Source organism: Sprattus sprattus (genome assembly GCF_963457725.1).
Source record: "Sprattus sprattus genome assembly, chromosome: 3".
NCBI classification, from domain to species: domain Eukaryota; kingdom Metazoa; phylum Chordata; class Actinopteri; order Clupeiformes; family Clupeidae; genus Sprattus; species Sprattus sprattus.
Genome location: NC_137922.1, coordinates 3,516,229 through 3,530,216, shown reverse-complemented (window position 1 = coordinate 3,530,216; position 13,988 = coordinate 3,516,229). Strand labels below are relative to the sequence as shown.

At 45.5% G+C, this 13,988-nt stretch overlaps 1 protein-coding gene across 1 annotated transcript in view; it reads right to left on the bottom strand.

The window, feature by feature from the left end:
- Positions 1 to 221: 221 nt before the first annotated feature.
- Positions 222 to 13,988, bottom strand: part of LOC308361854 (transmembrane and coiled-coil domain-containing protein 3-like) — a gene marked incomplete at both ends in the record, with an annotated part of 82,931 nt that continues 69,164 nt past the window's right edge. Inside the window, 7 exons of the mRNA XM_080834318.1 lie at positions 222 to 335; positions 3,060 to 3,209; positions 3,531 to 3,610; positions 5,078 to 5,228; positions 5,353 to 5,548; positions 6,692 to 6,809; positions 8,351 to 8,537. Coding sequence (XP_080690444.1) covers positions 222 to 335; positions 3,060 to 3,209; positions 3,531 to 3,610; positions 5,078 to 5,228; positions 5,353 to 5,548; positions 6,692 to 6,809; positions 8,351 to 8,537 — 996 coding nt within the window. The remainder of the gene's footprint in view (positions 336 to 3,059; positions 3,210 to 3,530; positions 3,611 to 5,077; positions 5,229 to 5,352; positions 5,549 to 6,691; positions 6,810 to 8,350; positions 8,538 to 13,988) is intronic.

Here is a 13,988-nt window from a genome sequence, read left to right as displayed (position 1 = left end):
GCTTGACCTGACAGAGCAAACTGTCCTCCAGTCAGTCACCTCCTCTGTGTCCGAAGGGACGGGAACACCTTCACACCAGCTGGACCCCTTGGTTGCCGATCATGGCTTGTCCAATCAGTGCTGCCACAATAGGGACGAACTCCTCTGCACAACCGAGACTGCAGTGACCACTTCAGGTGAACAGGAGCTCAGGTGAGTGACCACTTCAGGTGAACAGGAGCTCAGGTGAGCAGCTTGCGATCCATGTGGGGGATAAATCGCAGCCTGGCCGCCCACCACAACACTGGTGCCAAGAGCAGACTCAGAGTGGTGACACTAAGGACAAGCAGGTAGACCTGCAAAAAAAAGAGGAGGAGAGGGAAAATAACATCAATAGCAGGGCTATTACATTAACAGCTGGACACGGACAGAACAGAGCAGAAGATCACAATATGTGTTTAAGATAGAAGAGGGAAATCTGGAGAAAATATAAAGGTAGGCAATGAATACAAACTGATAAAAACTAAATGGTGTAACAAAATGGTCAGTTATTTTAGCTCACGCACTTTCTCCCCTTGATTTCGTATTCGTAAATGAGCTGCTCTTCTCTGGAGTTCATATTCATAAATGAGCTGCTCTACTCTGGAGTTCATATTCGTAAATGAGCTGCTCTTCTCTGGAGTTCATATTCATAAATGAGCTGCTCTTCTCTGGAGTTCATATTCATAAATGAGCTGCCCTTCTCTGGAGTTCATACTCATAAATGAGCTGCTCTACTCTGGAGTTCATACTCATAAATGAGCTGCTCTACTATGGAGTTTATATTTATAAATGAGCTGCTCTACTCTGGAGTTCGTATTCGTAAATGAGCTGCTCTACTCTGGAGTTTATATTCATAAATGAGCTGCTCTACTCTGGAGTTCATATTCCTAAATGAGCTGCTCTACTATGGAGTTTATATTCATAAATGAGCTGCTCTACTCTGGAGTTCATATTCCTAAATGAGCTGCTCTACTCTGGAGTTAATATTCATAAATGAGCTGCTCTACTCTGGAGTTCATATTCCTAAATGAGCTGCTCTACTCTGGAGTTCATATTCCTAAATGAGCTGCTCTACTCTGGAGTTAATATTCATAAATGAGCTGCTCTACTCTGGAGTTAATATTCATAAATGAGCTGCTCTACTCTGGAGTTCATATTCCTAAATGAGCTGCTCTTCCCTGAACTTTGCTGTCATGCCATGCCATTATGTTCCTTAACAATAATGTTTCCACAGACGCTTGCAGTAATGATTGATTATGGCAAGCTAACTAGCTAAAAGTGAGATAAACGAGTTAACAAACAACAGACATGCATTGCAAGCAGCAAAGACAACATTGTTGGGACTAACAAAGGGAAGCCAGCTTGCATGTATTCGATGTACAGTATTTCAGAAACATATTTGGGAACGCTGTGATGCCAAAGTTGTTTTCGACCCAGATCCTAAACCGAATAGCTGTGGTGGCTAATGGGAATAACAGGTGTGTTTATCTCTCCTTCACATAACTATCAAAATGAATACCCTGTAAAACCTTTTAAAAGTTAAGCATTTGTAACCCTGGGATCCTTTCTCAGTCTTCTCTCTAGATGTAAACATAGTACAAATTACACCAAGAAGATTGTGGGTTTATGGTGCAAAAATAACCTTTTTTTTAAAGGTAGGCTATGGTGAGTACCCTTGCCAGACATTAATGCATAATGTGTTTATTTCAGAGGAAAGGCATGTTTATGAACTTTGGAAACCTTAAATCATAGATTTTGGCAGTTTGTATCACATAAGTAAGTGGCACATGTGATGAAGTGTAGCAGCAGGATGTGAGAGTATGCAGTGACACATGTAGCAGCAGGATGTGAGAGTATGCAGTGACACATGTAGCAGCAGGATGTGAGAGTATGCAGTGACACGTGTAGCAGCAGGATGTGAGAGTATGCAGTGACACATTTAGCAGCAGGATGTGAGAGTATGCAGTGACACATGTAGCAGCAGGATGTGAGAGTATGCAGTGACACATGTAGCAGCAGGATGTGAGAGTATGAAGTGATGAAGTGTAGCAGCAGGATGTGAGAGTATGTAGTGACACATGTAGCAGCAGGATGTGAGAGTATGCAGTGACACATGTAGCAGCAGGATGTGAGAGTATGCAGTGACACATGTAGCAGCAGGATGTGAGAGTATGCAGTGACACATGTAGCAGCAGGATGTGAGAGTATGCAGTGACACATGTAGCAGCAGGATGTGAGAGTATGCAGTGATGAAGTGTAGCAGCAGGATGTGAGAGTATGCAGTGACACATGTAGCAGCAGGATGTGAGAGTATGCAGTGATGAAGTGTAGCAGCAGGATGTGAGAGTATGCAGTGACACATGTAGCATCAGGATGTGAGAGTATGCAGTGACACATGTAGCAGCAGGATGTGAGAGTATGCAGTGACACATGTAGCAGCAGGATGTGAGAGTATGCAGTGACACATGTAGCAGCAGGATGTGAGAGTATGCAGTGATGAAGTGTAGCAGCAGGATGTGAGAGTATGCAGTGACACATGTAGCAGCAGGATGTGAAAGTATGCAGTGACACATTCTAGCAGTAGGATGTGAGAGTATGCGGTGACACATTCTAGCAGCAGGATGTGAGAGTATGCAGTGATGAAGTGTAGCAGCAGGATGTGAGAGTATGCAGTGACACATGTTAGCAGCAGGATGTGAGAGTATGCAGTGACACATGTAGCAGCAGGATGTGAGAGTATGCAGTGACACATGTAGCAGCAGGATATGAGAGTATGCAGTGACACATGTAGCAGCAGGATGTGAGAGTATGCAGTGACACATGTAGCAGCAGGATGTGAGAGTATGCAGTGACACATTTAGCAGCAGGATGTGAGAGTATGCAGTGATACATGTAGCCTCAGGATGTGAGAGTATGCAGTGATGAAGTAGCTGCCAACGGACAGAAATGGCTGAAGCACTGAATAGTAAGAAAGGGCAGAATGGAACACACACATCCAGTAGTGAAAGAGAGATATGGGGTATGATGGCACTTCTCACCTCTCGAGAAATGATTCCAGTGCGACGGGCTTGGCTGCCAAGCACGAAAGAGAACTCGCTGACCTGGGCCAGCCCTGCCGACACCAGCCAGCAGATGTGACGAGAGCCGCGGGGCAGGATCGTGGAGAGAACCAGCACTGCCATGAGAAACTAGATTAAAAGACCAAAAAGCAGAGAATATACGAAATCTAGTTAATATAATATATAATATAATATGTAGTTAATATACTCAAAACCCTGTAACAAAAAACTGTAACCTAAAAATAGGTTCGGTGAGTGATGAGTGATGACTGTCAGTTAACAAAATTGGTCAAAATAAGTTTCATGTATTAAAGAATGTGAATAAATATTTAGTCTATACGATAGACATTTAGGACTTTGGGGTCTGTTGTTTCTAGCATTTCATTTGAGTTAATGAATGATGACTTAATGTCCAAATAAATGTACAATTTAGATTTAAAAAACTCCTACCTTCAAGATGACCAATGACAGAGTTAAAACCAGCAGGATGGTCAGTTCATACAGCACAAAGGTGGGGAACACATGGAAACCTGTCAAAAGCACAATACATGAACTATGATGGTGACAGAACCTTGTACCGCATGTACACAAAACAAACATTGTTTGTGTTTTAATGAGTTTCTGCTTGACAGTAACAGCGCCCTCACCTGGCAGCTGAACATTCTACACTATGATAAATACATTAAAGAAGAAGGGGGTCAGCATCTCTGGGATAGTCACACAACCTCTTGCACCTCACTCTGGGTGGGCCAACATCCTGGTGAATGTCTCCGATTGGAGGATTGTCTGCCAGTAACACGAGACCCCCATGCCTCTGATTGGAGGATTGTCTGCCCGTAACACGAGACCCCCATGCCTCTGATTGTCTGCCAGTAACACGAGACCCCCATGCCTCCGATTGGAGGATTGTCTGCCCGTAACACGAGACCCCCATGCCTCTGATTGTCTGCCAGTAACACGAGACCCCCATGCCTCTGAGTGTCCGTCTGAAGCTGTTGGTGATACTCCACTAGGTACTCTCTTTCAACACTCAAACTACCTGTTTGTTTCTTGACCGAAAGACTTCACAAACTTAAATGAGTCCTTGTAGAGTGTAATACTAGCTGTTTCTTCCTTCTTCTTTATTAAATGTGTGAGGAGCTCTTTTCTCCTTAGCGTAGCCAGTCTACTCCTTAACTCTGTCTGCAGTACACTAATATGTACTCTCTGTTCATCATCTACTCCTTAACTCTGTCTGCAGTACACTAATACCTTCTCTCTGTTCATCATCTACTCCTCTGACTGCGGTACACTAATACCTTCTCTCTGTTCATCATCTACTCTTTACCTCTGTCTGCAGTACACTAATACCTTCTCTCTGTTCATCATCTACTCCTCCGACTGCAGTACACTAATACCTTCTCTCTGTTCATCATCTACTCCTCTGCCTGCAGTACACTTATACCTTCTCTCTGTTCATCATCTACTCCTTAACTCTGTCTGCAGTACACTAATACCTTCTCTCTGTTCATCATCTACTCTTCACCTCTGTCTGCAGTACACTAATACCTTCTCTCTGTTCATCATCTACTCCTCTGCCTGCAGTACACTAATACCTTCTCTCTGTTCATCATCTACTCATCAACTCTTCCTGCAGTACACTAATACCTTCTCTCTGTTCATCATCTATTCTTCACCTCTGCCTGCAGTACACTAATACCTTCTCTCTGTTCATCATCTACTCATCAACTCTTCCTGCAGTACACTAATACCTTCTCTCTGTTCATCATCTACTCCTCTGACTGCAGTACACTAATACCTTCTCTCTGTTCATCATCTGCTCATCAATCCTTCCAAACTTCCTTTAAAATCAACATCGGTACAGTTCCTTTTCCTGACTTCATTGGCCCCTGGCCATATAACTTTTGGTTTCATTCAGTTGCAGAGCTTCATCTGTCATTGTAGTCTTTAGTACTGGACTGTATAAATCATATTGTCCATAAAAGAACATCACTCACCTATGGAAGCAAAGAATATTATAGCCAAGAAGTCTCTGATTGGCTCAATGCAGCGGAGCACCTCAGAGGTGACCATGTGACCTTGAGAGGAAATAAGGGCCCCAGCCAGGAAGCAGCCGAGCTCCATAGATAAATACAGGAGTTCAGTCACCTGGAAATAAAACATAGGAAATGATCCCTCATTTCAAAGATACTATGAAATATTCATGATTAATTACACTGCATAACAAAGACCATACGAGTGGGAGCTGTAGTGGAGGAAGAGGAGAGCCTACCATCAGCATGAGGAACATGAAGGCCGTGGTGCCCAGCACCATGATCTCTTTGTTGCCTCGGTACTCAGCGTGGAGCTTCCTGTAGAAGGGGCCAATCACGCAAGACCTCAGGAAGAAACACAGCAGTAGCACTCCAGCCAGGAAGACCAGCACCTGAAACAGCAGCGCCAGCACATGGAGCGCACCAGCTACAGAACTGAACACAAAACACAGGGCCAATTAGGGAACAAGCTACAGGACTGAACACAAAACACAGGGCCAATTAGGGAACAAGCTACAGGAATGAACACAAAACACAGGGCCAATTAGGGAACAAACTACAGGACTGAACACAAAACACAGGGCCAATTAGGGAACAAGCTACAGGACTGAACACAAAACACAGGGCCAATTAGGGAACAAGCTACAGAACTGAACACAAAACACAGGGCCAATTAGGGAACAAGCTACAGGACTGAACACAAAACACAGGGCCAATTAGGGAACAAGCTACAGAACTGAACACAAAACACAGGGCCAATTAGGGAACAAGCTACAGGACTGAACACAAAACACAGGGCCAATTAGGGAAGATGCTCATCAAAACACAGGGCCAATTAGGGAAGATGCTCATCAAAACACAGGGCCAATTAGGGAAGATGCTCATCAAAACATACATGCATAAACGAAATATACCCTGTCTGTCGCAGTCTTTTGATTGATTATTATTGTTGATTGTGACGGCCTGCCGTTCCCTGCATGTATTTAACCCTGTTTGTGCCCTCTGGTCTCTGTGCAGTTGCTGATTGGAGGTGATGAGCCTTGATTGGGTGCACCTGGCACGCATGTTCACCTGACTCTATAAAAGCTCTGGCTCCTCCTCCTTCGAGAGAGAGTCGACCTGCAGCAGACACTGCCTAAGCGGCTGTTCTTGGCCCAGCATTGGCGTGTTGTACTGTTCCTTGGTTTGTCTCTGACTTGTCTCTGTTAGATGTGATTTGGAGTTGACGCAGACGTTTTGCGTTCGTGTCTGTTTGGATGATTGCACCGCTAGTGATTTAAATAAAAACCATCTTTGGACATGGTGAAACCTACTCCATCCGCTATTTGCTATTTCACTTCAAACCCTAGTTGTGACATTGATGAAATATGAAACACAACAGTTTGCAATTACGATGTTCTCTTTTACAATTCTGTGATTTAAAGATTTGGAGCTGAAACGCTAATTTTCCTGAATAGCATTAATAGGTTTATCCAATGCGGCTGTGTGTTGGAAACATTACCAATCAATTGCACTAGGCCTTCTGTGTTTGATTGTTAGTGCAAGACTAGTGAGTGAGTGCACCTCCAGATCACTCACCTGTCCATAGCTCCGTCCCCTGCCTGGATGAGGGTTGGCATGACGGCGATAAACAGACCTAACTGAACATCCTGCATCACCAGCATACCAAGCAATACACTGCTGGGTTCCAGCTCACCTGTGTACACATTCACACACACACACATACACACACACACACACACACACACAAACACATTCATTCAAACACACACACAGAAATTCACCTTGGTAATACATCTCACTGTGGTGCGTTTTATTCATGACTTTATTGATATTCTCAATTCTCACATACAAAAAACCTAAAAATGAACTAGAATGCGTTTCGTGAACGAACTGCGAGAGTGTGCTTGCTCTGTTGCGGCCATGACCGAGAGAACAAGTGCCTTGGAATTGGGGCAGGTGTCAGCTCTCCAGCTCTCCCTGCTGGATGAGCATGCACAAATGAGTATGCACAAATGAGTATGCATGAGTGAGTATGCATGAGTGAGTATGCGTGAGTGAGTATGCACGAGTGAGTATGCATGAGTGAGTATGCATGAGTGAGTAAACATGAGTGAGTATGCACGAGTGAGTAAACATGAGTGAGTATGCATGAGTGAGTATGCATGAGTGAGTAAACATGAGTGAGTACGCATGAGTGAGTACGCATGAGTGAGTAAACATGAGTGAGTAAACATGAGTGAGTATGCATGAGTAAGTATGCATGAGTGAGTATGCACGAGTGAGTATGCATGAGTGAGTATGCACGAGTGAGTAAACATGAGTGAGTATGCATGAGTGAGTAGAGCCCTGGTATGGAAGGTGTCTCTTAATATTCCTAGTTATACAGTTGATTGGAGAGGGACAGAGAGAGAAGAGGAACCGTGCGCATGTGTCAGTGAGAGTTGTCAGTGAATCACAGGTGCAAGCCAGTTTAATGAGCCTATTATGATGTCATAATGCCTCAAAGTTCTGCCATGCAAGTCTATGGAGAAAAAAGGTGATGGAAAAAGAGGAATAAAAAAGGAGTGGCAAGGAGTACCGCCACGAAAAGTCATAGCAGCTTGCACCGGATCGGGCCGGACGTTTTGGTGTTTGAACAGCGTCTCTATCTCAATCGGGCGAGTAGTTAGCTGCAAGAAAAACTACTAGAATAAAAAAAATAGTAAAAAACGAAGAACAATAGTGTGCTTCCCTTCGGGCAAGCACACTAATTATACCAATTTCAACTGACTCTAGTCTTATAAGTATTTTCCGGACTATAAGGAGCACTTAAAAGCCTTCCATTTTCTCAAAAAATGACATTTGATTTAGCGGTATTAGACTGTTTTTGTACGTGTTCCAACTGAACAAGGTTGGAAGTTATTGTTTATAGGCTCATTAACGTTTGAACCATGTTGAGAGTTATTGTGAAAACGTTTAATAAAGTTTGACTGACTGACTGTTTTGTTTCCCTTAATGCGCCTTATATTCTGGTGCGCTTTATGTATGAAAAAATATCGAAAAATATACTATTCCTTGACAGTGCGCCTTGTAATCCAGTGCGCCCTATAGTGCGGAAAATACGGTAATATCAGACACTGATGCACTAGCAATACGTTATCAATAAAATATCTCCACACTAATGGAAGTGAACTGACTAAAGGAACGGGATGTTGCTCTTTAGTTTGGATAATAATACACATGAAGTCCAGTTACCTTCCTTTTCAGCTCGGGAGGCACCAGAGAGGAACTTGGACACCAGTGGGGTGCTGGACAGAGATAGACAGCTGGACACAAACACCGTCTGGGAGATATGAAGCTTCAGTAGCTGCCCCCACACAATGCCTGCTCCAATCATCAGCAGGCTTAGACAAGAGGTGCCCTGCACAGATATCCTCCAGACCTGTGTGGAAGCACAAAACTGTAAGAGTGCGTTCACACCACTGAACAAGACCCCACTATATAGAACAACTTGTACACCTTAAAGCAACATGTATTAGCCTGTGAAGAGCTATCCTGTGATTGTGCTACACCACAACGTTAGTTCACTCAACTGTCTCTCTATTAAGATACTACATTTATATACGGTTCTAGTGTGTTGTGTTTGATTATCCATGGTATCCCAAACAGATCCAGTCCATAGGTTTTTTGATTGCTTGAGGATTGTAGCTGATTGCATGACTGTGATGCTTGCTTCTGGCTGTATGCCTCTGTTTCAAGAGGGATAACAGTGGAATGTCATGTTCAGATCAATTTAGTCTTCACATTAGAAATGAATGTCAGATCTGCATTAATGACTAACCAACTGTAGCATCTGAACTACAGCATGGCACTGAAGACTAATGATCCTGACTACAATGCAGCTGTAGAATAAGAACATCTAGTATTGATAGTTTTCACGTGACGTCAGAATGACCAGCTGGCGGGCAAAAAAAACATTCCACAGCTGTCTAACACTGGAGTTTATACAGGAACCGACCACCTTTCATTCAAGATAATTTAATATCTCTGCTTTTACATTGTTTGACTTAGGTCGTAAAATGCTAAACAGTTGTTGCTCGGTTGGCTGTTTAAATCGCCAAGGAGACAAGTCCGGATTTTGTTTTATTGCATTTAAAACCCGCCCACGTTGCTGCCAGCTGATTGTACAAAGACGTCTTCTGGGTCAACTTTTCTCGGACACACAGTAAAGAAAGCCGTACTTTTGGAGCTGGCAATAAAAGCAGTCACCCTATTCTGGTCGCCTCATTTATCAGAATAACTACCTAAAACCGGAATAGATCAAGTAATAAAGTCAAGAAACAAAGCAGCTGCTGCTCTAACTAAGTACCTAAGCAAGCAAGTAGGCGAGGCTAGTGTATTTTGTCATCCAACTAGTAATAATACAATGTCAGTAGAAAATATATGGGAAGATCATTTAAGTTGTCATTTGCCAGACCAGGTGTTCGTTCTTGTTAAAACCAGGAAATTGTGTCAAATGATAAAGAACATCGTTGGGTAGGCTAACGGCTGCTAGCTAAAAGCAGGTAGCTCGCTAGCTGGTAGCTAGCTATTAAATGGCACTCATCTTTGCTCTTATTATTAAGAGCCAACATTAAATATTGTGGAATTGTGGGTTCGAGTATGGAAGTATTTCCCTAGTTCACTATAGTAACGAGGCTGAGGCTGAGGCAGCAGACTAGCCCCAGTGGCCTAACGGATAAGGCACTGGCCTCCTAAGCCAGGGATTGTGGGTTCGAGTCCCATCTGGGGTGAGCTAAAGCAGAGTGGCGCAGCAGAAGCGTGCTGGGCCCATAACCCAGAGGTCGATGGATCGAAACCATCCTCTGCTAGGCAAGCCCCGACAGCTGAAAATTCGATGAAGCCAGGAATTGTGGGTTCGAGTCCCATCTGTGGTGAGATAAAGTAGAGTGGCGCAGCCGAAACGTGCTGGGCTCAGAAGTCGATGGATCTAAATCCCCGATAGCTGAAAATCCAATGAATTTCTTTTGTCAACATTGAAAGTATTTCCCTAGTTCACTATAGTAACGAGGCTGAGGCTGAGGCACTGGCCTCCTAAGCCAGGGATTGTGGGTTCGAGTCCCGTCTGGGGTGAGATAAAGCAGAGTGGCGCAGCGGAAGCGTGCTGGGCCCATAACCCAGAGGTCGATGGATCGAAACCATCCTCTGCTAGTCCCTCTTTAAGTGCCACTCCAGTATAGTTGCCTTTCACAAAACGCAGTCGGAAACCAGGATGAGAAGTAAGGCAGGAGGTTTACAGTGGGCAACACGTAGCCAATTTCGTACCAAACCACGAACGCCCTTTAACTTGTTGCGATCTTCTCAGCCTTTTTTCGGGGTCAAATCTAGCTTGCAATTAAATAGACACCAAACAGCAGAAAATCTGGCTCTCATATTTTTCAAGGACATATTTCTGCAATGAGAGCCCTGTAGCCAACAGCAAGACTGCAGGCAGGAAGAGCAGAGTGGTGCAGCGGAAGCGTGCTGGGCCCATAACCCAGAGGTCGATGGATCGAAACCATCCTCTGCTAGGCAAGCCCCGACAGCTGAAAATTCGATGAAGCCAGGAATTGTGGGTTCGAGTCCCATCTGTGGTGAGATAAAGTAGAGTGGCGCAGCCGAAACGTGCTGGGCCCATAACTCAGAAGTCGATGGATCAAAATCCCCGATAGCTGAAAATCCAATGAACTTCTTTTGTCAACATTGAAAGTATTTCCCTAGTTCACTATAGTAACGAGGGTGAGGCTGAGGCTGAGGCTGAGGCAGCAGACTAGCCCCAGTGGCCTAATGAATAAGGCACTGGCCTCCTAAGCCAGGGATTGTGGGTTCGAGTCCCATCTGGGGTGAGATAAAGCAGAGTGGCGCAGCGGAAGCGTGCTGGGCCCATAACCCAGAGGTCGATGGATCGAAACCATCCTCTGCTAGTCCCTCTTTAAGTGCCACTCCAGTATAGTTGCCTTTCACAAAACGCAGTCAGAAACCAGGATGAGAAGTAAGGCAGGAGGTTTACAGTGGGCAACACGTAGCCAATTTCGTACCAAACCACGCACGCCCTTTAACTTGTCGCGATCTTCTCAGCCTTTTTTCGGGGTCAAATCTAGCTTGCAATTAAATAGACACCAAACAGCAGAAAATCTGGCTCTCATATTTTTCAAGGACATATTTCTGCAATGAGAGACCTGGAGCCAACAGCAAGACTGCAGGCAGGAAGAGCAGAGTGGCGCAGCGGAAGCGTGCTGGGCCCATAACCCAGAGGTCGATGGATCGAAACCATCCTCTGCTAGGCAAGCCCCGACAGCTGAAAATTCGATGAAGCCAGGAATTGTGGGTTCGAGTCCCATCTGTGGTGAGATAAAGTAGAATGGCGCAGCCGAAACGTGCTGGGCCCATAACTCAGAAGTCGATGGATCGAAATCCCCGATAGCTGAAAATCCAATGAACTTCTTTTGTCAACATTGAAAGTATTTCCCTAGTTCACTATAGTAACGAGGCTGAGGCTGAGGCTGAGGCAGCACACTAGCCCCAATGGCCTAATGGATAAGGCACTGGCCTCCTAAGCCAGGGATTGTGTGTTCGAGTCCCATCTGGGCTGAGATAAAGCAGAGTGGCGCAGCGGAAGCGTGCTGGGCCCATAACCCAGAGGTCGATGGATCGAAACCATCCTCTGCTAGTCCCTCTTTAAGTGCCACTCCAGTATAGTTGCCTTTCACAAAACGCAGTCGGAAACCAGGATGAGAAGTAAGGCAGGAGGTTTACAGTGGGCAACACGTAGCCAATTTCGTACCAAACCACGCACGCCCTTTAACTTGTCGCAATCTTCTCAGCCTTTTTTCGGGGTCAAATCTAGCTTGCAATTAAATAGACACCAAACAGCAGAAAATCTGGCTCTCATATTTTTCAAGGACATATTTCTGCAATGAGAGCCCTGGAGCCAACAGCAAGACTGCAGGCAGGAAGAGCAGAGTGGCGCAGCCGAAGCGTGCTGGGCCCATAACCCAGAGGTCGATGGATCGAAACCATCCTCTGCTAGTCCCTCTTTAAGTGCCACTCCAGTATAGTTGCCTTTCACAAAACGCAGTCGGAAACCAGGATGAGAAGTAAGGCAGGAGGTTTACAGTGGGCAACACGTAGCCAATTTCGTACCAAACCACGAATGCCCTTTAACTTGTCGCGATCTTCTCAGCCTTTTTTCAAGGTCAAATCTAGCTTGCAATTAAATAGACACCAAACAGCAGAAAATCTGGCTCTCATATTTTTCAAGGACATATTTCTGCAATGAGAGCCCTGGAGCCAACAGCAAGACTGCAGGCAGGAAGAGCTGAGTGGCGCAGCGGAAGCGTGCTGGGCCCATAACCCAGAGGTCGATGGATCGAAACCATCCTCTGCTAGGCAAGCCCCGACAGCTGAAAATTCGATGAAGCCAGGAATTGTGGGTTCGAGTCCCATCTGTGGTGAGATAAAGTAGAGTGGCGCAGCCGAAACGTGCTGGGCCCATAACTCAGAAGTCGATGGATCGAAATCCCCGATAGCTGAAAATCCAATGAACTTCTTTTGTCAACATTGAAAGTATTTCCCTAGTTCACTATAGTAACGAGGCTGAGGCTGAGGCTGAGGCAGCAGACTAGCCCCAGTGGCCTAATGGATAAGGCACTGGCCTCCTAAGCCAGGGATTGTGTGTTCGAGTCCCATCTGGGCTGAGATAAAGCAGAGTGGCGCAGCCGAAACGTGCTGGGCCCATAACTCAGAAGTCGATGGATCAAAATCCCCGATAGCTGAAAATCCAATGAACTTCTTTTGTCAACATTGAAAGTATTTCCCTAGTTCACTATAGTAACGAGGGTGAGGCTGAGGCTGAGGCTGAGGCAGCAGACTAGCCCCAGTGGCCTAATGAATAAGGCACTGGCCTCCTAAGCCAGGGATTGTGGGTTCGAGTCCCATCTGGGGTGAGATAAAGCAGAGTGGCGCAGCGGAAGCGTGCTGGGCCCATAACCCAGAGGTCGATGGATCGAAACCATCCTCTGCTAGTCCCTCTTTAAGTGCCACTCCAGTATAGTTGCCTTTCACAAAACGCAGTCAGAAACCAGGATGAGAAGTAAGGCAGGAGGTTTACAGTGGGCAACACGTAGCCAATTTCGTACCAAACCACGCACGCCCTTTAACTTGTCGCGATCTTCTCAGCCTTTTTTCGGGGTCAAATCTAGCTTGCAATTAAATAGACACCAAACAGCAGAAAATCTGGCTCTCATATTTTTCAAGGACATATTTCTGCAATGAGAGACCTGGAGCCAACAGCAAGACTGCAGGCAGGAAGAGCAGAGTGGCGCAGCGGAAGCGTGCTGGGCCCATAACCCAGAGGTCGATGGATCGAAACCATCCTCTGCTAGGCAAGCCCCGACAGCTGAAAATTCGATGAAGCCAGGAATTGTGGGTTCGAGTCCCATCTGTGGTGAGATAAAGTAGAATGGCGCAGCCGAAACGTGCTGGGCCCATAACTCAGAAGTCGATGGATCGAAATCCCCGATAGCTGAAAATCCAATGAACTTCTTTTGTCAACATTGAAAGTATTTCCCTAGTTCACTATAGTAACGAGGCTGAGGCTGAGGCTGAGGCAGCACACTAGCCCCAATGGCCTAATGGATAAGGCACTGGCCTCCTAAGCCAGGGATTGTGTGTTCGAGTCCCATCTGGGCTGAGATAAAGCAGAGTGGCGCAGCGGAAGCGTGCTGGGCCCATAACCCAGAGGTCGATGGATCGAAACCATCCTCTGCTAGTCCCTCTTTAAGTGCCACTCCAGTATAGTTGCCTTTCACAAAACGCAGTCGGAAACCAGGATGAGAAGTAAGGCAGGAGGTTT